A 25225-nucleotide genomic window follows, 5' to 3' on the forward strand; every position below is an offset into this window, starting at 1 on the left:
AGGACCAGGGAGAGCGCGGGGGGGGGGGGGGGGGGCGGGTGACTCAGAAGCAAAGGCAGAGGCGTTAGATGGGTTCATGCTTTTGAGTGACAGACGCGTCCAGGGGGTGAAGGGGTGACTTCTCTGCTCCAGCCTGGATGGGGGGCCGGGGGGCCTGCATGAGCTCCCACTCTGCTGCGCCCTGCGGGGGGTACAGGGTCTCCCGATGACAAGTCCCCTAGGGCTCCTCCTGTGTCCACACCCCAGAGAACTGGAACTGGGCTCTCAGCAGAAACGTGTGCGGATGTCCACGGCGGCTCATTCACAGGTGCCAAAAGGTGGGAACCCCCTGGCTGTCCGTCCGCAGATGAGCGGACGGACCAGACGTGGCCGAGCCAGCTCAGCCCCAACAAGGAACGAAGCTCTGATTCAGGAGCCTTGCAGCCACGTCGGAAAGAAGCAGCAGATGGGAAATGACCGCTGCCGCGGGGTCTCCTCTGAGCAGCAGTACCTGGACGGAGCGAGTGCACAGGGACGGGTGGGGGGCTGGGTCCGGTGAGGGAGCCCCCAAGGCTCACGGCTCAGAGGTGAGGGGCGGTGCAAAGGGGGGCCTGGCTCGCCCAGCCCGCGGGGCTCTTTGGGGAATGAAGGATCAGAAGCGGGAGTGACTCGGGGTGCTGTCTGGGGACACGGGGGGGTGTTGGGGCAGCTGGAGGCTGGAGTTTGGGGGTGGACTCCTGGAAGGGCAGGGTCCAGGCTGAGGGTGGCGGGGCATTGCATCAGGGTCCATACTGCTGTGGCCTGGAACCCCCGGGCCTTCCTGGGGTGACCGACCCTGCCCACCTCCCCGGCAGCGACCCCATGGCACACAGACCCACAGACACCCCGACACAGCTCTTAGCCTTGGCTGCCCGAGCAGACCCCTGGGGGCTCTGTTCCTTCCGGGACGCGTCCCGAGCCTGGTTCCGGCACACGGTCAGCGTGGTCTAGCCACTGTCCCCACAGCCATGCAGGGCACCCTGCCGGAGAAGCGGGCATTGTGACAAGCACGGGCCTGCCAGCGTCCTCCATGAGGACACTCGGTCTCTCTGCGGCCACTCGGGCTCCGTGGTGGGGACTCCGCGCGTGGAAAGCAGCGGTATGGCTCGCGTACCATGCAGCTGTCTCGTGGGGGCAACACTGTTCCCAGGGAAGCTGGCCAACCAGGCGGGCTGTGGGGGGCCGGTCGCACGCCGAGCTCTGTTCCCCCACCCCGCACCTCCCTGACCACGGGGCGCTGACCTCTCCCGCCGGAATCAACGGGGACAGGTCTGCCACTGTGTCGGGCCACCCGGCATAGCCAACACCGGCTTCCCCTCCATCCCGGTCTGGACGACAAATCAATTAATTAAGGAAATGGCTGCCCTCCGTGAAGCCACGTCCTGGGCCAGACCCCTGTGCGCGGCTGAGTGTGCCCGGGGCGTCGGTCATCTCTCCGTTCCCTCGACAGACACTGGCTGAGCCGGGCACGGTTCTGGGTGCTGGGGCCACGGCACGGAACAGAGCAGGTCAGATCTTTGGACTCTCGTGAGGAGGAGAGACACCCAACGAAATATCGGCTAAAACCACCAACGCGCTACTGGTTGCGACGGTGGGAGGGGCATCACTGACCAGGCAGCCGCGGAGACAGACTGGCGCGCGCGGAGGCTGCGGGCCGGGGAGGGAGGGGACAGAGCCCCACAGAGAGGACTCGTGGTCTGGTGGGGCGTTCCACAGGCCCCCGAGGCTGCCACGCAGAGAACACTCCAGAGGGGCCCGTGGGGTGCAGGGGACCGGTCAGGGGGCTGCTGGAACATTCCAGGCCTTGGCTGGGATGTACCTGGACGGTGGGGCAGGACTGGGCCAAATGGCGAGGATGTGTCTGCCTCAGGAAGTGGCAGGTGACATGGGGTCTGCGTCCAGGATGGGCGGCCCCCGGGGGAGCTCGGGGCCCGCTGTTTCCCTTTGCAGCTGGAGCTGTGGGGCCGGTCGGACTTTACAAGCCGGGCACCGCAAGTCCTCCTGGGTCTCGGGCGCCTGGGTGGCTCAGTCGTTGGGCGTCTGCCTTCGGCTCAGGTCATGATCCCGGGGTCCTGGGATCGAGCCCCGCATCGGGCTCTGTGCTCCGCGGGGGGTCTGCTCCTCCCTCTCCCACTCCCCCTGCTTGTGTTCCCTCTCTCGCTGTGTCTCTCTCTGTCAAATAAATAAATAAAATCTTAAAAAAAAAAAAAAAAGACCTCCTGAGTCTCATGCGGTTTTCGTAGGATGTGGACTGACTCTTGGTCTCCTGCAGAGGTGGGTCTGTCCCCTCCCGTGGCTCAGGCCGCCCTAAGACCTCGGCAGGAGGACACCCACCTGACCTCAGAGACGAGGTCACGGTAGTGGTGCGGTCCCCCTGCGGCCACCACGTGAGGACGTGTGGGCACGTGGAGACCCCTCTGCAGCCGGCACCACTAACCCCCGGGCTCGGCCACCACCCGGCTGCAAGACCGGACAGCCACCAGGGGAGAGTCGCTCGGCCAAGCTGGGGGAAGTCCGGACGCAGGCCCGGAGTCGATGGGTGTCGCTGTGGCGCCACAAGCAGACGCCAGGGAGAGGGGCTGCTGGACACCAGCGTCTGGGTGCTGTGGGTCCCTCTCATCCCTCCAGACGCACCAGGGTCCTGTCACGCTTCGTGGGCTCGGGGAGGGACAACAGAGCCCGCAAGGGCCCGATTCCCGGCTGCAGGCACACGGCGGGCGGGGGCTGCATCCCCAGGGTGTGGAGGAGCACCCGAGCAGCAGCAGATGGCTGCCCCCACATGCACTCGCACCGGACACAGGGGGAGCCACACGGGTTAGCCCACTCTCAGAGCATGGCCACCTGGGCTCCACCCCCAGGTCCCTCGCCCACCAGCCCCGGCGGCGGCTCACGGCCCCTCTGTGAGCCTCGGTTTCCTCCTCTGGAAAACAGATGTGACCACATTCCCTCCCTTCACAACATGGAGAGGATCCAATGAGTTTGTATTTGTAAAGTGCAGAACAGGACCAGAACCGTACCATCGCAACTATTCTTTGGGGTGATGAGCCCCCCAAGCCCCCCAAGCCCCCCAGCCTGCTCCCAGGGAAGGTGGTGGGAGAGGGTGCGGGGTGGCCGAGGGCTGAGTCTGGCCTTGTGGCACCCATGATGCAGGCTTGGTGCTCTGGCCCACGCTCCCACGTGTCCACCAAATGTTTGTGTCTCCCCGAGTCTGCCGGTGGGAGCCCCGCCCCCAGCAGGATGGCATTTGGGGGGGCTCTGGGTGGTGAGATTAGGGGAGGTCACAGAGGTGGGGCCTCCGTGGACCAGTGTCCTTGTGCAGAGCTCAGGACTCGTTCTTTCTCACACAAACAGCGGGAACGTGCCATCTGTGAGCCAGGACGTGGCTCTCGGCGGACGGAAGCCACCAGCGCCTGTCGGCCGGAGTCCGGGCTCCAGAGCTGTGTCTGCTGTTTGGGCCCCGTCCGTGGCGCTGGCCGCACAGCCTGAGCTAAGCCATGCATCCTCTTCCCCCACCTGCAAGGGGCCGGGGGTTCAGAGCCGCTGTGTTCTGGACCCTGAGGTCCCCTGTGCGCCGTGTTTTGTAAACTCGCTACCCACCCACGCGGAGATGTGCACGTCCGCTCACGAGGTAGGCACGCGGAGGCCAGCCAGCACCGGGGCCCTGCGCGCGCCGCGAGTGGGGTCCTCAACCTTGCCGCCGTGGGGCCAGTCCTCTGGCCTTTCTCGGAGGGCTCTCTGGGCCTGTCCCCGGGCTGCTCCTTCCCCAGGGGGCACAGCCTCCCCAAGCAAAGCCAGCACAGCCCGGGGTCGAAACAGAGACTGCCCGAAAATCCCGAATTCATCACAAAATGTCCGGGTGTCCAGATGGTGACTCAGCTACATTGAAGGACTGTGTGGGTAGCACCATTCCGGGACATTCCCGCTGTTTTCTTCACGTGGCCCGTAACGGCAGGAAAGTTTTAAGGAAGAGCCTTTGGCTTTGACCCAGCACTAAGACCACCGCCCACATTGAGAGCCCTGGGCTGTGCACCCTGGGGATTGGGGACCCTCTCTGGGCTGTTTTCCCACCCACACAAGGGCCTGGGGGGGCTCCCCCAAAGCTGCAGGAGAACAAAGTGGGACCACGCTGGGCAGCCTGCTCCCCAGAAGGACCTCTGGTCCGTCTTGCCCGTCTGACAGGCAGAGACCCCTCCCAGCTCCGCGGGTCACAGGGCAGATAGACGGAGGGGGCTGCCATGCATCTGCGTCCAGGGTGGGCTCCGGACCCGCCTCTTTGGCCTAGGTGTCGGGTGGGGAGGGGCTTGGGGCTACAGGTGTCTGCACTCTCCTCTGAGAGCCAGTGGTGGAGAAGGGGGGGTGGGGGACTGGATGACCCCCATTTTGCAGGGGGGATCCCCCATGGGCTGGCCCTGCCTCCTGGGTCCCTCTGCCCCGACAGTCACACCTGCTGCTCCTTTCCTGGCCTGCCTCTTCCATCTGATTGCACGACCAACTCCTCCCTCAGGTTCTGCCCATCCTGCTGGGGCAGGCTCTCTGGAGCCCCAGGAGAGAGCACGTCACATACGGAGGTGGAGGGTTGACACACACACGGCCGGCCCCGCCCACTGTGCTCTGGTCGTGGGGGCAGGGCCGAGAATCTGCATTCCACCAGGTCCAGGGGATGCCGGGGCTCTTGGGGACGCTTGCTCTAACATGGCCCGGCAGGCCCTCTGTGCACTCCCTTCAGGCCTGTGAGCACCTCTGCAATCAGGGATCGCCACCCCTCCCTGGGGATGAGGCGGGGCCTACCACAGGAGCAGAGGGGGGTGTGGGCTTGGGTGAGGAAGGGGCAGCAGCTGGGGGGTAGGCCACCCACCCCAGCTTCCGGCACAGGCCGTGTCTCCTGACGGGGGGTGCGGCTCCCACTGTGTCTCCGGGTGGGAGGGCGGTCCCTCCACTGGCCGCCCAGCCGCCTCCCTGCGCTTCCTGTCGGGTGGCTGCCTGGTTTTGGCAGCTGGTGTCCCGGGTGCCTCACCGAGAATGGGCACTGGCGCGTTCTGCACGTCCGCTCAGGCAGGGAGTGCGTGCACGCAGGGAGGGGCTCCGTCAGCGAGCACTGGGCAAACGTGCTAGGGCCTCAGCCCCCTGCCTGGGAAACGGGTGTAAGGACGGGGGCAGCGGCAGGGTCAGCCGGAGCTAGACAGGAAGGGGTCGGCGAACGCCAGGGGGGCACCGGTCTCTCCCTGGAAGCCCCCACCCCTCCCAAGCGCAGGAGGGTCTGGGGCTGGGTCTGAACCACCCCTCCAGGCCCCTGAGGACATTCACCCGTGGCCCCCGCCTGCCCGCAGGGCATCAGGGAGCCGAGGCTGAGCCAGCAGGAAGCAGGGAGATCGTGTTTGTCTGAAATGCGTCAGGAGGGGGACCGGCCTCGGCCGCAGCTTGGGGGACTCATCTGCGGGTTAGAGACTGCCCTGTGCCAGGCAACCGCAGGCCCCCGGGGGTGGGCGGAAGCACCAGGGGCAGCAGTCTGGGCGTGGGTCGGGGACGGTGGTGCCGCCAGCCAGGGGGCTGTCCCAGGGTCTGTCCCGGGGGCCGGCGAGGCTGGGGGCAGAGGGGCCACCCCGCGCCCTCCCAGCCCTGCCTCCTGGGCTCATCGCTAGAGTTCTGGAGATAGCTGTGCGCGGGCCGGAAGGACGGCTCCGGTCCCCAGCCCGGTGGGACAGTCGTTCCCCGGGGGGGTGGGGGGGGGTGGGGGTGGGGACGGGGTGGGAGCAGGAAAGGATGGGCGGGTGGCTGAGCGGCACCGCCCTCTGCTGGCCTCTTCACAGCCCGCAGGGCACCACCAGGCGGCAGTGCGTCCTTGTCCACCCGGCGGGGCCCCCAAGGCCACGTGTGGCGCGGCAGGAGCTCTTGGTCCGGGCACCGGGGGTGGGGGGTGGGGGCGCCCGCCCTGGCCCTGTGAGGCCCCAGCTGTGACCCCCCCTGCCCTCTCGCGGGCTGGCGGCCGTCAGGGCACCAGGGCCCGGGCCGCTGTCCACAGGGTGCTCGGGGGCAGCAACACTGAGACCACCAGCAGCGGGCCTGAGGCCCCTGGGGGAGGGGAGGCGGGCGAGGTGCAGGAGCAGACCTCGAAGGCGTCCTCTGCGCGGCTCTGGCCCTGTTGCCCTGGCCGGGCCTGGGCCCCGGCCTCTCTGCCCGCACCCTCCGGGTCCGCCTGTGGGTCTTTGCAGACCAGCCAGTCCCGCGCTGTGGACTGCGGGTACCCGGGCGCGGCCTCCAGCTCGCTGTCCGGCACCTTCCAGTACTCCTTGCCGCGGAAGAAGTAAGCAGCACCTGGGGGAGAGGAGAGCGTGAGCTGCGGCGCTGCAGCACGCAGGGATGAGGCTAGACAGCAGGGGGACGAGGCAGCAGAGCGTGGGCCAGGGTAAGTGGGACAGCGGCCTCCGGGCGGTCTGTCTGTCTCAGCCCCAGCGGCTGACTGTGGGCACCCAGGGCCTCCCAGGCCCAGGAAAGCTTGGGGGAGCCGCCAGGAGGCAGGGGGATGGATGAGAGGCCCTCTCGGTTTCTCTCTCACGGGATATTTATTGAGGGCCTACTGTGTGCCAGGCCACTCTAGGTGTTGGGGACGTAGCTCTGAAAACAGAAAGGAAACGAAACATCTGGCCCCGTCAGCTGTCCCTGTGGAGGAGCTGTGCTCTCCCCTCAGCCAGGCGGGGCTGCACCATGTGGGCCTGAAGCAGGTGTCGGGGCAGCGTCCACGGGATGCAGGGCAGGTGCAAAGGCCCTGGGGCACATGAGGCAGCAGGATGTTGCACAGAGCGGTGACCCCGGCGGGTCAGTGGCAGCAAGGGGCACAGGTGCACGCGTCAGCTCCTGGGTCCTCCCAACGAGCCCGCTGCGATCCCCATTCCACAGGCGGGGAGACTGAGGCTGCATGGGGCTCACCATCAGACCAGCGCATGGCGTCGTCGAGCGTGCTGGGGATGCCCCTCCATGGGGGGCTCCGGGCAGGGTGGCCGGGGTCCATGCGCCGTGTGTGCTCATCGAAGCGCCAGTACAGCTGGTCCTTAAAGAAATAAGTCTTGTCATTGTGGGCCCAGGAGAAGGCAGCGTCGACGCCGCCCGGCGGGAGGCCGAAGTCTGAGACGGGCCGTGGGTATCCTTCCTCTACGTTATTGTCCTTAAATACCCAGTATCTGTCTCCTGGGGGTGAGAGAGAGCGCCGTGGGCCAGAGTTCGGCCCACCCCGCGGGGCGGAGGCTCTGGCCCCTCCTCCCCGCGTCAGCCACCCCCGCGCCATCACCCCCACCACGCCCCGGGGGCCTGGCGCGTATTTACTGAGCACCTACTCTGTGCCTGGCCCAGGGCTGGCCCACCTGCTGGCAGCCTGAGAACCCGGGTTCTCACACAGACAGGGAACGGAGTGCCCGGCCCCCAGGAGGCCGCGGTGCTGGGCCTCACCCACTGCTGCGACCAGGCAGGCCGGCGGCGTCTTCACGGGCACTGACAGGCCCTGACATGCGGGTGCACCTCTCTCAGCGTTTACACAGAAGAAACACGTTTAGAAATCACCAAGAACTTCAAATCCATATGCAAAATTGAAAAAAAAAGGTTTAAGATATTTTGGGGAGTATCTCCTTGACTGGGCTCTGGAAACATCACTCCGTCGTTCTGCCAGCGAAGTCCTTCCTCTGGCGTGGCGATGAGCAGCCCGGTCATATACGGGGAGGGGGAGGGCGGAGGGGCGACGGGGCAGGGGGGGTGAGAGGAGGAAACATTTAAAAGTTTTTTGCCAAAGAATTGGAAGGGGCATTTCTCCAAGGAAGACACTGAAATGGCCAACAGGCAACATGAATAGATGCTCAAGGTCACTAATCAGGGAAACGCAAATCAAAACCCCATGAGATAGCATCTCACACCCATTAGAATATGGCTTCGATCAAAAAACCTGAGAAGACCGAGTGTTGGGGAGGATGTGGAGAAACGGCGCCCTGTTGGCGGGAACGTAACACGGGGCAGCCACTGGGGAAACGGCGTGGACGGTCCTCAGAGGCTCCGATAATCCCACTTCCGGGGAGATACACAGAAGATTCGAAGGCAGGGTCTCAAAGGGGCACCTGCACACCCACGTTCACAGCAGCATCATTCGCCGTAGCCAAGAGGCGGCAGCGCCCCGGGCGTCCACTCGTGGGCGGTGGATACGCACCAGGTGGGCCATCCACACAACAGATTACTCAGCCTTAAAAGGGACGGACGCCGGGACGCCTGCCGCAGCACGGGTGAGCCCTGAGGACGCTATGCTGAGGGAAGGGAGCCGTCACGGAAGGACACGTACGGCGTGGTTCCACGTCTCCGAGGCGCCCCACCCAACCCAGACAGGAAGTGGACGGTGGGCGCAGGGGCCTGGGCGGTTGGTGTTTCATGGGAAGACAGAAGCCTCCTGGAGGTGGACGGTGGCGGCGGCTGCACACCGTGGGAAGGTGCTTCACGCCCCTGAACCGTGCATGTAGACGTGGCTAAAGTGGCCAATTTTTATGTGTTTTTTCTTTTTTACCACAATTAAAAGTAAACATAATTTTAAAAAATCCTTAGCCAGAGACAGCAGACGACGGGAGTGCCTGAGTGGGGGGGGCGCACGAAGCAAACCCACACCCCGCAGAGCGGACCCCCCCAACAGAGGGGGGAGGGCAGGGGGGCCCCCACAACACGAAGGGCCGGAGACGCAGAGCCTCTTCCGCGCACGGCGGGAGGGGGTGCTAGCCTGGCGGGTACGATGCCCCGCACGAGCGCAGTGGACTCCTCACGGGTTCAGGGGAACACAGGCATAGAACCAACCGTCCATGTTGCAAATACGGCAACATGTGAACAAGGAGGGAAGCTGGATGACGGACGGGCAGGCGGGCGTTCACGTGCTGTTTCTGCAACGTTCCCGGAAGTCAGAAGTGACTTTCCAGAATAAAGGTTTGAGGAACGAGGAGGCTCTTTAGGCTCTTTACGCAGAGAAGTGCAACCACCTCCGAGCCCTCTCGAGCGCCCAGAGACAAGGGGACGGCCAGGGTGCACAGTAGGCTGCTGTCTGCGCGGAGAAAGGCGAGGGCAGGTGCACGCAGCGGCTCACTCGTGCACGCACTCCCTTTGAAAGGCGGTGCTCCGTCCGGCGAGGCGAACATCCCTCCCTTGGTGAACATCTGAACATCAAGTACAAATGGCATCACAGTTGTAAGAAAGTATCTGCTAGAACGTGCGCCGTTCTTCTAGCTTTGCTTTTTTTGAAGGCTGAGATAACAGGTTCCACCTACGGGGAGCCCCCCTGCGCCCGGCTGCTGACTCGCCCCAGGATGGGGACCAGACCCACTGGAGCCAGTGGTGATTGACTGGTCACCCCGACAGCTCACAGCTGACAGGTGCCTGACCCCAACCAGGCGCTGGCAGGAGCACGAGAAGCACGCACGATATTCGTTATCTCCTCAAAGAAATAGGGTCCCCCCCCATTTTGGCTCAAAGAGCTGCTGTAGCGGGTTGAACAACGCTCCCCCAAATTCACATCCACTTGGACCTCAGCATCAGACTCACGTAGAAACGGGGTCTTTGCAGGGGAAATTAGTTAAGAGTGAAGTTGTGCTGGAGTCGAGTGGGCCCGACATCCGCGGACTGGTGTCCTTGTCAGAGAGGACACACACGCAGTGAGACACAGAGGGACGGAGCCCGGCGGGGACACAGGCGGGGCCGGGGCCGGGGGCCTCCGCTGTTCCTCTCTCCACGCGATGGACGTGGACATGGCAAGGGCTGCCAGGCTTTCCCCGGAGCGGGGGGCACAAGGCGGGGTGGCCGACCTGCTCCAGCCGCCCCGCTGTCCTGCACTCAGCACAGGCCCCAGGCGGCCACACCGTCTGAGAGCCCGATGCTGGCGCAATGAGGGTCTCCCGACGTTCAGATGTTGAGAAATAACACCAATCTAGAAGACCGTGCCCTGCAGGTCCCACCCCCATGCCCGTGGCTTTGGGGTGCAGGACCGGGAGGCAGGGAATCTGCCATGGGGGGGCACAGTGTGTGGCTCCCGGCGTCCCTGGGTGGGGAGGGGTCAGACTCTGGAGCCCGTACGAGGCTGGACTGGAAAGCCTGGGTCAGGGCAGGAGGGTGGCTCCTCTTTGGGGGGGGGTGATGCCCACAGACCCGCGGGGCTCGTGCCGCAGGCCCGGCGTCCTGCCCGTGGCCCGGCCCAGGGAACAGGGTGTGGAGGGTGGGCCGGCCATCCATCATCCCCGATGACGATGGAGACGTGGGAGACGTGGGAGCTGGCCGGGCCTCCCACTGCGCTCCCTCCCCGGGTGCACAGCTGCACTCTGGGCTCCCGCACCCCCACTCCAGCCTCATACCCTCCTCGGGGCTCTGGGCACTCAGCAGGACAGCTCTTGCCCTGGTGCCTTCGCGCTGGCCGTTCCCTCTGCCTGGAAAGCTGCTCCCTCAGCTCATCCAACACTGAGTCCCTCACCTCGTGCAGCGGCTAATGCCGGCCCTCCTAGGGGACGAGGGCCGGGGTCTCCCACCGTGTACCTGTCATGGCTGCCACAGTGTGAAGACACAGTAGGTGCTCAGCAAATACACACAGGCCGTGGCACAGTGAGTGACCTGGCCCCCGCCCCCCGGGCTCGGAGCAAACCGCGGGCATGGCTGAGGCCCCAGCAACCATACAGGCAGCGCCGGGTGGGGGCCCACCCACCTTTGAAGAAGACGATCTTGTGGTCGCTGGTACGCTCGTACACGGCGTCCACACTGTCCAGGTGCAGGGGCAGACCCCGCCAGAAACGGTGCATCTGCGCGGGCTGCAGCGACGCCAGGTGCCCGTCCCGTGTCAGCCGCCAAAAGTACCTGCCTGGGGGGCCAGAGAGGGTGTGCGGCTGCAGGTGCCGGTCTGGCGGGCAGCGGGAGGGGGCCGCCCTTCCCTCCATTTGCCGCTCGCTGGATGCGGGACCGGGTGGGGGTTACCTTTGAAGAAAAAGGCCTCGCCGCGGATCTGGGCCACTGCGTCGAAGTCAGTGCTGCAACGGTGAGGCACGTCCTTCCTGGGCCTGGGGGCAGAGAGAGCCGGGGGGGCTGGGGGCAGGGGCCTGGGGGGGGCAGAGGGAGGGGAGGGCTGGGGGGCGGGCTGGGGGTGAGAGAGAAGGGGGGTGGGCAGGGGAGAGGGGGTGCCGGGGCTGGGGGCACAGACCCGGGCGGGCTGAACCCCCATTCCTGAGCCACTGTGAGGAGCTGGGCGTCACAAAGCCCCGGAAGGAGACCCCGCATCGTTGCCCACAGGCTCAGAGAGGCATGACAACGGTGTGCGTCAAGAGAGAAAGGGCATTAAAAGCAGTCCCTTATGTGTCAACTATACTTCAATTAATAAACGAAAATCCAAAGCCCGCGTCCCTTTTCCACAGTCCAGAGGGGCCGAGACAGAGCGAGAAGCGGGCGGAGCGTCAGCGAGCATCGTGGGTGCAGGTCTGGGCCAAGGAGTGAGCAGGTGCCCCTCCGCATCTGGGGGGCTTAAGGAAAGGGTCGTGGTCCCACAGCCGTGCTTTCTCAGGAGAGCCAGGAGGCTCTGAGCCTCTGTTGGGGGCGGTGCCGGCCCACAGAGTGCACACCAGGGGCCCACAGCTTACGGGGTGCTGGACCGATTGTCAGGGGGCTCTGGCAGGAGCGGAGGCTCCTCGGGCTCCGGGGTGTCTGGCTGTGCCGTGGGGGACACGGACTCCCGCACGCCTGTGGAGACAGGAGGCTGCACTGGACCCGTAGGCCCGCCTCCCTGCAAATCCCGCCCCCACCAGGGGACCCCCCCCCCCCAGTGCGGAACTGCGGCCAAGGGGTGGCAGGTCCCCACACGGGCACGGCTGCCAGAACTACAGCAGGAGTAGGAGACACGGGGGTCCCCACGACCCCTCCTTGACCTCCAGGGCTTAAACGAGGTTGCCCCCCAGACTCCTTGTGGGTGCAGACCCCAAAGAACCAAACACAGGGGTTCCAACCAAAACTTGTCTGTGAATGTGCCCAGCAGCCAAAACATGGAGACGCCCCAGGTGTCCACCAGCATGAGTGGGCCACAGTGACACGGGCCGTGGGCGGCCTCGGGAACAGGGCACTCAGTGAGAGAAGCCGGACACAAAAGGCCACTCGGGTGCAATTCCATTGGCGTGAGAAGTCCACACCGTGGAGACGAACAGAAAGGAGGTCAGTGGCTGCTCGGCGGGGGGGCAGGGGGTGGTGAGGAATGTTCTGGAACTAGGTGAAGTGGCAGATGGGTAACACTGTGAACGGGGTAAATGCCACTGACCTGGATGCTCCGAGTGGTTAACGTGGTACATTTTACTCTAGCAGGAAAAGCCCAGAGGCATCGGAGGGCCGGGGGCGAGGGGAGCGTGGGAGCGGGGGAGGGGCTGCCACGCTTAGGAAGGGGAGGCAGGGTCTGGCCGCCGTGCGGAGCAGACTGTGGTTGGAGCAGGAGACCAGAGCCGCACACGGGGCTGGGGCCACCGCCTCTGGCCTAGGCCCACGCCCGACGCAGGATGGGGCCTCCTTCTGCGCCGCTTCCTGACATGTCCCCAGCAGAGCAGGTCCCCAAGCAGGGCTCTGGGCCCCGTCCTGGCTCTGTTGGCCGCCACGGGCCAGCCTGCCTCAGTTCTCTCCCACCTCTAAGTGGGGCCGGCCGGCCCGCGGTCACAGGTGTAAAGACCGGGCGCCGCTAGGCACACAGGTGGTTCGCACGGGGCCAGGGGCACCACCCACGCCCGCGGTCACTGCCTGAAGCTCTGTGGGCACTGGCCTGGGATCTTGCCCGGGGCTCAGAGGCTCTGGGGCGAGCTGTTATAAGGGCTGCAGGCCTTGCATCCAGGGACCCCGGCGACAGACACCCTTTACTCATCCCACACACAAGGGGGCAGCTGCTAAGTCGTGCCACGCAGGGTCTAGATGCCGAGCTCATGAAGACGACCAAGACGGAAAAAAAAAACAACCCTCCTCCCGGGGTGGTCTGTGCGCTGGGGGTCCCCTGCCCTTCTGTGCCCATCCCAGGGGAGCCTGTGGCTGGCTCAGGGGAGGACTCACCGTACAGCTGCCAGATCCGCACCCTGTCCTCATAGGGGAGCCTGTAATGCAGAGGGTCGCCAACCGGGCCCTGGTAGTAGGGCTGCATGATGGAGCTCGCGGCCGCCACATGGCTCAGCCCGATGGCGTGGCCAAACTCGTGGACAGCCACCGCAAACAGGTCCATATCATGGGCATCTGGGAACCACAGGGAGCAGTGGATCAGGGGAGGGACTGCCGGACTGGCCACAAGGATGGGGAAAACTTGTGCACAGGGGCAGGGGGCACCCATGGGGAGGGGGTGTGATGTGAGGGGTACCGACCCGGTTCCTGCCAAGGCCCTCCTGGCATCTACAAGGGCTTCTCGGGCCTGAGTCCCACCATGGCAAAGGGCCCAGAGGCTCTGCGGGGTCACTGCAGGTTCCTCAGGCTGGGACAGGCTCCGCCCCAGGGCTGGAGTGTGGACTGACCCCACAGCGGCCCCCATCTCCCGGCCCACATCTGTGCCCTGTGCTGAGGGGCTCGGCCCACCCACAGCCTGGGGGCCTGTGCCTTCCAGGACAAGTGGGGCTCAGCGAGCAAGGGGGTGAAGGTGTGAAGACCTGCAGAGGCCTTGCAAGCTTCCGCTGCCTCTTGGAAGCTGGGACCAGGGTCAGGACAAGCCCGGCTCAGCCCGTCATGGGGTAGACACCTCGAGCCGCGTGAGCCCGCGTCCCAGGCCTGTGAGCCCAAGATCAGCAGGGCAGGCGCCCCTGCCGGAGACGGCGGGATGAGGCTGGGCTCCATGGGCAGGACAGACACACAGCGCTTGGGGCCATGGGGGCTCTTCACCCCGCAGGCCTGGAGTGGCCGCCATAAGCCAGGGGCTCCCTGGGACTCAGCCTCAGCCCAACGCACCTGACGAGCGGAAGGCCCAGGACTCGTCATCATCGAAGTGGGCGTCCCCTGCGGTGTGGTGGTCGCCGGGGAAGAAGGCGTGGGCCACCGTGCCGCCGGGGCCGTCGAAGGGGTAGGCGTCGTTGTGGTCGGCCGTGGAGAAGTCGATCTGGATGTCCGCAGTACTGCCCGCCACCTCGTGAAAGTTGAGGGGCGTGATGTCGCTCCAGACTTTGAGGGCGTAGTGCATGAGCGCCCGCACCGTGTCGCGGCCCAGGGGCGAGTCCCGTGGGAATGTGCGGACCCTAGGTGATGGGGTCAGAGCCCGGGGTCTGCCCACCAGGCGCAGGCCCTGCCCCCACCTCCGCACCCACCCGGGGGGCTCCCGGGCACATCCCTCCCCAGGGGTGCCCATCCAGGCCTTGCTGGGAAACGGGGTTTTGCGGATGTAGTTAGGCTTTGAGATGAGGCCTCCTGGATGGGGTGAGGTGTCCTCAGAGGACACAGCAGGGGACGCGGGGACGGGGAGAGGGCCGCGGAGGGCGGCGGACAGGGGGGCGGGGCGAGAGCCGCGCGAGCGTGGACGCAGCGACTGTGGCAGTGGGTCGGAGGCGGCCAGCAGCACCCCGAGCAGGGAGGCCGGGGGGGGGGGATTCCCCCCGCCCGCCCCCCCACGGAGCCTCAGAAGGAGCCAGCCCTTCGAGCCCTGGACCTTGGGAACTGAGGACACGGTCCCGGTCCCACCAAGCTCGGCTCGGGGACGCTTGTTTCGGCAGCCCCCAGGCACTGAGACCCAGAGAGGCAGGCAGGTGCCGCCCACCCACCTCCAGGACAAGCTCCTCCTGTTCCACGTGGCTGGAGCTGAAGCCTGGCGCCTCCTTCGAGCTGGGGCCGCAGCCGGGAGGTCAGGGAGGGAACACCGAGGGGTCTTCATCAGTGCCAGGGTGGCCTCGTCTGCAGGGGTGGCCGGGGGTCAGGTCCCCTGGGGCTGGCAGCAGGCTCAGGCCCTATGCCCCAGTCCCTGCCCCGGGGCTTCAGCGTGCCAGGCCTCACGGCCAGGGGGACGTCCGTGACCAGGCAGGGGTCATGCGAAGCAATCACTGACTACGGCAGCACACACGCCTGACCGGCTCTGCTGGGGCACGGACGTTTGCAGCTCTTCCGAGGCCTGGGCACAGGTGCGCTCCATCAGCCCACAGGAGGGGCTCTCCAAGCCGGGGATCTGTTGCCAATATGTAAAACCCGCAGTGCTCCCACAAATACCCCAGATTTCTGGCTTCCCGTAGAAAGCTGCAAGTTTTGGCTGCACAGAACTGCCACTTCGGGGACAAGAATCAACTGGGGCCATGGTTGGGCAGACCCCACCCCGACAGCTAGCCCCCTTGGCCCCCATGGCACAAGTGCATGAGACCCTGCTGGGCGGCGTGCAGATGGGCCTGGGCACAGCTGGTGCACAGTCCCCCCACATCTGGCGGTGGTGAGCGTGCCGACGAGATCCCATGTCCCCAGGGACAGTGGGCCCAGCCCTAAGCGCACCCCCCACGGGCAGGCTGGAGAGGGCAAAGGGCCCCAAAGGGTGGCGGGGCAGTTAGGGGAAACCCCATCTCCTGCCACCGCTGCGGGACTGACCCAGGATGCCGGTGGCCTCCAGCCCTCCGAACCGCTGCATGGCCGCAATGGCCTTGGTCAACTCCTCCCGTATCTGCAGCTGCCCTCTTGTGGGGTCTGTGGGAGGCAGGTAGCCGAACTTGCTCAGCCACTCCTGAGAGCAGAGAGCAGAGTGAGGTGAGGCGGTGGCGGGCTCAGCCCCACCAGAAGAGCTGCCTGCCCTTGAGGTGAGGGGCAGGCCTCTTCCGCCCTGATCACCACCGGCCCCAGCCCCCCATTAGCCCACAGACCACCTCATGCCCCCTCTTTATAGACAGATTCTGGAGAACTGTCTTATTAAACTTGATGCCCCTTAGAAGGGGTGAGCTTAAGCAGTGCCCTTCTCCTGCGCCAGAACACACCCAGGGCACACTTGAGAAGGTGAAATTATAAAAAGGTTATTGCGTGTGGCAAGTGCCAAATTCAGGCCCGGAGCTGCCTTACGAGGCAGCAACCTAGGACCTAAGGTCTGAAACCCACACCGAGAGGGCAGTAGCCTCAGACTCCGGTTTTAGGAATCCGGTCACGAGCTGCCCGGACTCTGAAGCCAGGCTGGCTGGGGGCAAATCCCACTGGGCCACCTCCTTGCCGGGCACCTGGGACAAGTCCCGCAAGCCCTCTGGGTGGTCTCCTTGCCTGTGGGTGTGAGGACATCATGAGTTAGAACACGGAAACGCTCAGCGCCTGACACAGGCGCTCTGTATACAAAGTGTACGTGGTGTTGTCGGGACAGGTCTGCCGAAAAGTGCCCTGGCACTGGGGTCCCAAGCCAAACGGGAAGCAGGAATGGCAGGTGACCCTTCCCCATGGACACAAATAGAGCCTCCTTCCCAAGTCCCAGCACCTTTACCCCCGTCGGGGGGCCCGAGAAGAGAGGGAGGCGCTGACGCCATTCTTTGGGGGGAGTCTCAGCTTCAACTACCAAATGGTGTCACGCCCACGACCTGGCCGGTGTGACATGAAAGCCTCGGGCCATGTGGACAGCAGTGGGCTCCCCAGTGGGGGAGGACCTGCAGGTGGGTGGGGCGCAAGGTTGCAGGAATTCCCTGAGACCCTCCCCTCCCAGGCCTGGCTCCAAGATAGGTAGCAACCTGCAGGCCTATTTGTTTTCTGGTGGACACTGAAGAAACTCTCAATTGCGTTTATGCTACCTGCAGGGTCCCCGGAAGCTTCTGAGTTTGTGGCCCCTGCCAGTAGGACCCCTGCCCAGAGGCTCTGCCCCCACAGGGGGCCCAGGAGGTGCTTGGTGGGAGAGAGTCCACCCTCCTGGAATTCTCAGGAGCTTCAGTTGACCAGGAGGAGCCACCTCCATGATTTGCATAGAATTTGTATACACCGGCAGAGAACCAGCTAGATTCCTCTCTTTCCTGGAAACGTGGAGTCTTTCTTGGGGTTTCTCTGTTCCTTTAACTCCCACCCCTCAAGCCCTTACTGGCCCAGAACCACCAGTCCTGACAGAAGACCCCTGAGAGAGTGTGCGGACCCGGGGCCCTCAGAGGTTGTCGGACAGCACTGGGTAGCAGTGGAAGTGACTTGGTCCTCGATGGACAGCAATCAGGAGACCCTTCCAAGTGGACACTCCTGATTAGGGGGCCTGAGGAGTGACGCCCTATGCTCAGACGAGGTGGGCATCGGCTGGGACAGGCCCACTTCCCCACCCCGGACTGTGCCCTCCTCAGAGTTAAGATCTTTGCTGCCCCTGAACACCCCTCTTCCTTTGGGAGGACCTCCCTTCACATCACTTGGGACTCATTAAAGTGTATCTATCTCAGGCACCAAGAGGGGACATGTCCTGGCTAGCATCCGGCTAGGCACTGGAGATGCTCAAGCACAAAACAAGTATATTTGAGGCTACATGTGTTTTGGGGGAAAAGTTTTAACAAGGTTTTGATGTTGCAGTTTTCTTTCTGAATGTCAACATGCAGGCACACACACATTTCAAAGCCCTGCTGCTCAGCAGCACAAGGCTGCCTCCTCCAGGAAGCCCTCAGGAGTCTCCTGACAAAGAGGATGCCAGGCGTGGGAGCCAGCCCCCACCCTCCTCACCAGGGAAGGGTCCATTCAAGCAGGTGCATCCCCCCACCCAGGCCAGCTGCTTCAGAAGGACCTCCCCCCCCCCCCCGGCTCCCCGGGCAGTCTGGCCTGCAGGCTGAGGTAACAGCTGGGTCTCTGCACTGAGCAGCCCCGTGCTCCACCCCTCACAGGGCTCTGTGGGGTTCATGGAGGAGCCCTCGCCCGCCAGCCCCCGGGGTCCCCAGGGAAGCCTGGCCAGGAGACCCTTGCGTTTCTGGGCTTTGGAGAAGCCAAGAGCACTTCCGGCAGTTTTGGAAATGTTTGCCAACACTGCAAAGCAGGTTTTAGCCTTGGATCCGAGTGGCCAGCCTGGGTTAACTTGCAGAAGAAGGGGCAGCTGAGTGCAGGTACGGCCCTGGGACTGGCACTGCTGCCCCCAAGGTCAGTGGCCACTCCCACCTGCCTGGACCCTGCCTGAGATACGGCTGGATCTGCGGGGTTGGTCAGGGAGTCCCCACCAGCAGGCGAGAGCTGGGGGTGCGGGGGTCTGTGTCCTCAATTGCACTTCCCACCTACCCCCAATGTGGACTCCTCCCAATGACATTAGCCTCTCAAGCCCCCCCCCGCCCCCCTTTCTCCTCCCCACGCCCCCGAAGGCCCCTGCAGTCCTGGGGGGGGGGCTTCTGGGTCCCTTCCTGGACAGTCCAGAGTGGGGGTGGGTGGGAGCACCCCACCAGCTGGCCAGGGGAAAATCCTAAGGGGGGGGTCTGACAACAGGACAAGCCCTGGCGGGCGTGGGGGCTGCTGACAGCCGCTGGCCCTCGGGAGGCCTCGGGGGTGGCACTGGGCCTGCAAGCCCGTGGGGCCCCGCCCAGGCCTGTCTTCGGTGGAGGCACAAGTGCCTGGAACCCAAAGGCCCCATCCCCGCGGGGAAGGCACAGTGGCCGCCAGCAGAGGGAGGGAGGGGCTCTCGGGGAGGGGGCGGCTAAGAAGACAGTGCTCTCTCCCCACTTGCCAGCTCATCTCCATCTCGGGAGGTGACAGGCAAATTCCCAAATGGCCGGGCTTCCTTTTTTCCCGGGGCACCACTACATTCTGAAGCTGCCGAGGAGACTAATGGGTGCGAGCGGCGGGGGCGTTAACCCGGGGACGCGGCAGACGAGCGCCCCACCGCTCCTTCGGGCGGGGGGCGGCGGGTGGGGGTGGGGCTGGGGGTCGCAGCCGGGGCCAGATGCTGCCCCCGCCTTCTCCTCGGGGGCGCCCGCCGCAGGAAGCCCGCCCCCCCCCGGGGGTCCCCGCCCCCTCAATCGCTACAGAGCCCACGGGGTGCACACCCAGGCCGGCCCCTCCCTGCGCCGTCTTCACGGCGACCGCGTCTCCAGGGCAACCAGGCTGCCGCAGCGGAGGTGAACCTTCCAGAAGGCTGTGACGAGGGGAGGGAGAGGGGAGGGAAAGGGGAGGGGAGGAGAGAAGCAGGGGCGGCGCAACCCCGCAGCCGCCGCCCCGCCGAGGAGGATCCCCAACAGCGGAGGAGATGAGCTCTGCCTCCTCCCAGCGACCGCTGAGCTGGGCCATTACCGCAGAGGGGGAAATTGAGGCCGGGACATGGTGTCCGGTGCCAGGCAGTGGCAGGACTCCGTGCAGCGCGCATCCGGCGGGCCTTTCCCGGCTCGCCCACGCGGCCTCAGGTCTTTCCCTGTGCGCTCAACACAGTTTGTTACACCGCCAACAGGTCTAAGTCCCCTCCCTACTCTTAGGGTCACAGGGAAGCGCAGCCCTGGCCCCACGGCAGCCCCAGCAGGTGGGCGGCCCCAGCAGGTGGGGGGGACCCAGCAGGTGGGCACCGGGAAACTGCAGCCCCAGCCCAACGGAGGGATGGTACAGGGCTGCACTGTTTTGTGCTTCACCAAGCTGGCAAACAAGAAGTGCTTACTGTATGCAGGGTCTCAGGTGGTCCCCTTGGCTGCCCCACCACGTGGCCGCTGCCGTCTCCACTTACAGGTGGCAAGTGGTGACCAGGAGACACACAATCCCCTGGAGCCTGGCAGGGCCACCGTGTGCCTGGACTGGCCTGGGTATCTGCAGCTCTGCCAGGGACCGTGGCCATGGATGGCTGACCTGTGGGCCCTTCCCCTGCACGACCCATCTCCAGCTGGAACCCCAGCCGCATGGCGGGGGGCATGGAGAGCAGGTGTCTTTAGCATTAGCCCCTCTGCACAGATGAGGGAACCCAGGCTCAGAGGCTGCTGTGGGGCCGCGTGCAGACGGCCACCCCCCAGCCACGGCGATGTGGCTCGGGAGACATGGAGCTGGCAGGCGGTGGCTTCAGAGCAGTCCTGAGGACCCCAACACTCACAGTGAGGAGGGCAGAGCCCGGCCGGTACCCACGAGGTGCCGGCTCCCTGCTCGCCCTGCGAGCCTTCACTTGGTGCCCCTCGGAGGGCAGTGTGACCACCACCTCCACTCACAGCTCAGGAGACTGAGGCCCCCAGACGTGTGACCGGAGTCAGTGGCGGAGCCGTGGTCCGGTGGCAGTCCCTGTCCGGCTTGCTCTGCCACGGGGGCCGCTAAAGACCCTGAAGGGAAATGAGCTGGGGCGTCCTCAGAGCAGGACCCCCCATGCTTGTCTTCCTCTGGGAGCTGACAGCGGGCGGCTGCTGGGGGCTCCAAGCCCCAGTGTCAGCCCCAGTGTCTTTCCCGGGGGGGGATGCTCCTGGACCCCCCCGACAGCCTGCTGTTCGCTGTCCATCCACCTGACACTTCCAGGCTGAGCGCTCGCTGTACTGGGCACCCTGGGGACAGCGAGGGCCTGGGAGAGCCTGTCCTGCACACAGGGCTCCAGGCGTGGACAGTGTCTTGGGGAAGAACAGCAAGGAGCAAGTGAACACAGCAAGTGACACCAGACCGTGATGGTGTCATGCACGACTGTCGTTACCAGAAGCGATCCCAGCAGTTACTGAGTGCTCTTCCCTTCACTAACCCACTTCACGCTCTCGGCATCCCCCAGGGCAGAGCTACGTGAGGCCGGGATGCACTGTCTGCGGGTTCAATCCGCGCTTGGCACGCGGGAGACGCCAAGGGAGTACCTGCTAAATTAATCTTACAAGGGCATGATTATCCCCATTTTACAGATGGGGGGCCTAGAGAGATTAGGACCCGCAGTCCCACAGCGTGGGGCAGGGCCGGGGAGCCCGGGGGGTCTGGCTGCAGAACCTATTCCTGTAACCTTCGTGCTATGAGGACACGTGAGTGACAGGTGCAGGGACTAATTAAATGGTGGTCAGGGAAGATGTCCCGGGGGGGGGGGGACAGTAGGTTGAGACCAGAAAGACGAGGAGCTGGTCAGGTGACAAGCCTGTAAAAGTTCATGGAGGTGGCCATGGCAGATGCAAAGGCCCCGGGGCAGGAAGCAGCCTGGGAAGTTCCCTAGAGAAAGGAGTTCCACGGAGTATAGGAGGGAGGCATTCAGAAGCCAGCCGCCTGTAAGGAGTGGGACCTGATTCTGTGCGAGTGGGGAAGCTGGGCTGTGCATACTGCCAGACCACTCTGTCCTGTCACTCTCGAGAGCTGGACAGTGCTCGGGGGACCCGACAGGCTCTCAGTTTATGTGGGGCAGATGCATCACCCTCCATGAGCCAAGCAGACCCTACACCCAGAGCATCTCACTAGAAACTCAGATCACCACTGACAGGCAAAAAGCACACACCCTTGGAAGGCACTGCGTCAGCCCCCCTGCCAAACCCCAAATCCTATACAGCCTTCTCTCCATTCCTCTGTCCCCCTGGGAACACGCAGGCAGCTTGTTACCTGCCAGACACTTCAGAGGCCTCACCTGAACATCCCAGCAGCCCTGTTTTACAAATGGGAGCCTGGGGCCTGCAGGCTGGGTCTGGACCCCCATCTGTGTCAAGGGCCCCCATGACAGGAAACGCAACCTAAGCCCCCAGGCCGGCCGGTCCACACTCCCAGAGCTCAGACCACAGGCATCCAGCACAGCCCTGCCCACACCACCCTGGCTCGCAGGACAAAAGCCCCACAGAGACTTCTTTCAGACCGGCCGGCCGCCCCAAAGGCAGTGGGTGCTCCGGCACAAGGACTCAGTGCTGACAGCATGCCTCAGGGTGGGGGCCTCAGGAGGGCTGGGGGGTGTCTGAGGTCCTTCACATTTAAATTCAACCTCCCACAGAGGTGTAGGGAGGGGACCCCAGCAGCCTTCCCTCTCCAAGGCTCAGGACAAAAGCATGCATGCCCAGGTTCACCATTCCTGCTCTCTCTGTCCTGGCAGGGGGCATGCAGTCTGGCCCTGGCCTGGGCGTCTGCAGCTTCGAGGTGCGAGGGACAGTCCTGGCCCTAAGCCAGGTCTGTGACCTCAGGCCCGAGGGCACGCAGGGCCCACAGGCTCCCCTGGGTGCTGGCACTGAGGAGCAGGGCCCCAGAGGCCACTGGCTGAGGGTGACTGTCACCCTTGCCGTGACCTGCCTCTGGCCCAGGAGGGGGACGCGAGGCTCACACTCGCTCCGAGTGAGGTCCTGGCTCGCACCCACCCTTGTCACCATCCAGCCTTGTGCTGCCCATCCCTGTGGGGCCTCCTGGGGCCTCCTGGGCCGTGGCAGGGCCTTGCTCATTCCCGGCCATCCTCAGCCACACACCAGTCAGCTTTCTGGGTGTCAAAGATCACACGATCCGCCAAGATGCCGCGTGGTTCGGGGCCCCAAGCACTTGGTTGCTGGAAGCAGAAACCTGAGCAGAAACTCGAGGGGCCAGGCTGGCAGGTGTGCTAACGTGCACCGCACCCCATTCACGCCCACCACCAGGCCCCCCTGCTCCCGGGCCTGGGTCCCAGGTGTCCCTGGCCCTGCTGCTGGCTTAGCAAAATATTAGCAATAGCCCACTCGTCTGTGCCCAGGGCCGGCTGGAGGATGTGACGTCTGCGCCAAGAAGCGAGCTGGGGTGAGCACCAAGCACCAGGCAGACCCAGACGCTCCAGTACGGACCGCTCCCCAGGACGGACTTCCAAGGGAAAACAGCAGGGCACGGCACCGTGGGCAGCAGGCGTCACCCCCAGAGATAAGGGGCCCAGGTCCCCACGTCCTTTGGAGTGCCCAGACGACCTCCAGAGGCATTCTCAGGAAGCGAGGGGAGGGCAGGAAAGATGGGATTTCTCCCGCTGGCCCTTCCCTATGGCCTGAATAGCTTGCTACAGGTATTACCTACCCAGAAATAAAATGATGAAAAGCTCGGGCCCAGAAGGACTCGCTGAGCGGCCGACAGCCCCAGGAGGGCACAGCGCACTCTTTGGTCCTGCTCCACACGGCCTGAAAACCGGCCTGAAAACCCACCGGTAGTTGGGCGCAGGAGGACTCAATCCAGGGCTTTGTCCTCTCACTAAAGCTGGGGGTGGGCTGGGCCGGGCCAGCCTCTCTGGGGACCAGCCAGTGCTCCAGACCCGCTAGGCTCAACTCTGGCAGAAGCTGGGTCACACTGACAAAGGGGCCCTTCTCCTCCCTGGCAGCCCTAGACCTGAATATGCAGAGTCAGTGGGCCCCAGGGGTGTGTGCGGCAGTCTACAGAGGGGGTGGGAAGGAGCCCCCTCCCCCCCATAAATCCTGTCTCCGAGACTTCCTGCACCTCTGGGTCTGGGGCTCTGAGGTGTCATTCCCCAGAAGGCCACCAGAGACCGCCCTCCGCCCACAAACGTGGGCAGGAGGCAGGAAGGCTTGGCCGCACCCGGAGGGACCTCCTGGCCTTCCCTGGGTGGGGGCCTCTAGGGTCAGGGGCAGAACCCGTCACTACTCCCCCACGGGGCCAGATGCCAGGGTCCTGCTGTCTCTGGGGCTCCAGGCTGAGGAGCCACAGCCCCCCCACCCCCAGTGCATCTCACAGAGTTGGGCCCATGACTGCCCCCCACGCCCCAGGAGGCAGTGCCAGGCCCTAGCTGGGAGGAGTGCACCCAGCCTGCTGTCTCTGGGCAGGCAGAGAAAAAACCTGAGAACCGGGCCAGGTCTGACAAATGAACTGGGCCGGGACTAGCACCCGCTGGCGGGACCCCGTGGGATCCCCCTCAGCCTCCGGAGCAGGGCCTCTCTGAGCCCCAGACCATGTGCCCCAGGAGCGGGTCCAGGAAGCCCAGAGCGGGTGAACGGAGGCACCCCAATTTCAGGGGCAGTTTGGCTGGGAGGACGCCCGGTGTGGGGCCCCTCAGGCCTCGGGATGCCGTCAGCAGGGACCGTGGCTGCGCCCTCCCAGATGGCTTCGAGGGCTGGGCCAGCTGGGCGGGGGTGGTCCCAGCCTGCTTCTCAGCCAGAACCTGTGGCCGAGTCCTGCCAAGTCTATGGAGCTGCGGGTGCCTCCCAACTGCCCCCATCCGAGTGCCTCCGCTTGCCTAACTCCGCCTGCAGCCTCCAAGTGCCAACGGCGCTGGGAGAGGGGTCCGGCCAGCACCGCTGCCGGCCGTGGGCCGTGTGCGGGGGTGGGGAGGCCGCGGCTCCCCGCCCGCATCCCCACGCCTCGGGGAGTGAGGGCAGGGGCGGAAGCCCCAGAAGATCGTTCCAATCCAACGGCCCCTCGCGCCCTCGCCTGGCCTCTCGGATCTGGGGGCGGCGACCCATAAAGTCTGATCTCAACCCTCCAGGTCCAAAGGAGTCTGAATGGGGGAGGGGCGCGGGACAAGGCCATTGCCGCCGCTCCCAGGACGGTTCCCAAAACAGGGGGGACAGCTGGGGTTACGGGAGGGGGCGCTGGGGACGGCGGTGGGGCTGCATCAGAGCCTGGGAGTGGAAGGGGGACCCCATCCAGCTCAGACAGGGCCAAGCGGGCGGCAGAGCAAGGCTGGCCGCCCTGGCGGCGGAAGAGGCCAGGGAATAGGGCCAAGATTCATGCCCAGCGGGGGGCAGGGGGGCCGGTTCTCTTGCTCCCCAACACCCTACACGGAGCAAACTCGAGAGCCACCGGCTTTCCGGGGCGCCCACAGTCCGCAGCCCCAAGCTTTCCTGGGTGGTGGGTGCACGCCCCTCCCCCCGCCACTCCCACTGGGAACGCACGCGGGGCGCACTGCCCCCGCGGCTGCAACGGCTGTCCCACTCGCCTGGGGTCCCCCTTCGGGGCCGCTCCAAGCCGCGGACAAGGGCTCCGGCCAGGCAGCCCCAACCTCCGCTGCCTCCCGCTGCTGCCGCGCGCGGGGAGCGCAAGCAGCCGGGAAGGCACGCGGCGCCCCTTTCCTAGCCCGGGTGCGCGCGCCTCAGCCGCTCAGCCTGCGCCCCGGCCTCAGCTTTCCGCCTAGGAAATGGGTCCAGGGCTCCCCGAGCTCCTGCAGGCGCCGAGGGGCACGGACGGCGTCCTCCCCGCCCGCGGGACCCCGTATGCCGGCCGCGCACTCACCACTCCCAAGCTGAGGTCTTCCGCGCGGGATGTGGGCGCGCCCCAGCTCCCGCGGGCCGCCAGCGCGAGCAGCAGCAACGGCAGCTGCGGGAGCCGGGGCCAGGGGGGCGGCGGGCCGGGACCGGGGGCGACGCGGCGCCCCATCCCGTTCGCGGGGCCGTCGGCGCGGCACTGCAGGTCTCCGCGTTCCCGCGCCCCGCTCCGCCCGGCTCCCCGCGCCCCTGCGTCGGGCTCCCCGCGCCGCTGCGCCCCGCGC

At 65.3% G+C, this 25225-nt stretch overlaps 1 protein-coding gene across 2 annotated transcripts; it reads right to left on the reverse strand.

Moving 5' to 3' along the window:
- Positions 1-2995: 2995 nt before the first annotated feature.
- MMP17 (matrix metallopeptidase 17) lies at positions 2996-25216 on the reverse strand. 2 transcript variants are annotated; one of them, XR_004819628.1, is made up of 11 exons: positions 24970-25216; positions 15562-15694; positions 14757-14886; positions 13954-14237; positions 13078-13254; positions 11640-11739; positions 10984-11066; positions 10718-10870; positions 6943-7200; positions 3616-6330; positions 2996-3531 (listed from the first exon to the last, which is right to left on the reverse strand). XR_004819628.1 is itself a non-coding variant. In XM_035724086.1 (10 exons), exons 1-10 carry the CDS (start codon positions 25111-25113, stop codon positions 6005-6007), a joined length of 1788 nt encoding a protein of 595 aa, XP_035579979.1. In that variant the 5' UTR covers positions 25114-25216; the 3' UTR covers positions 2996-6004. The 2 variants fall into 2 exon arrangements, 1 of the variants encoding a protein (XP_035579979.1); XM_035724086.1 differs by having other exon boundaries at positions 2996-6330.
- Positions 25217-25225: the final 9 nt, after the last annotated feature.

The sequence above is a fragment of the Zalophus californianus genome, chromosome 14, assembly GCF_009762305.2.
Source record: "Zalophus californianus isolate mZalCal1 chromosome 14, mZalCal1.pri.v2, whole genome shotgun sequence".
Classification (NCBI taxonomy): domain Eukaryota; kingdom Metazoa; phylum Chordata; class Mammalia; order Carnivora; family Otariidae; genus Zalophus; species Zalophus californianus.

What these genes read in the sequence shown, in the direction of transcription:
- MMP17 (XM_035724086.1), bottom strand. Translation starts at nt 25,113, where the DNA reads ATGGGGCGCCGCGTCGCCCCCGGTCCCGGCCCGCCGCCCCCCTGGCCC. An exon ending in CTGGGCCTTCCGCTCGTCAG is followed by an intron (nt 13,255 to 13,953) that starts GTGCGTTGGGCT and finishes TGTGGTTCCCAG; the next exon opens with ATGCCCATGATATGGACCTG. An exon ending in CGAGGCCTTTTTCTTCAAAG is followed by an intron (nt 10,871 to 10,983) that starts GTAACCCCCACC and finishes CTGGCCCCCCAG; the next exon opens with GCAGGTACTTTTGGCGGCTG.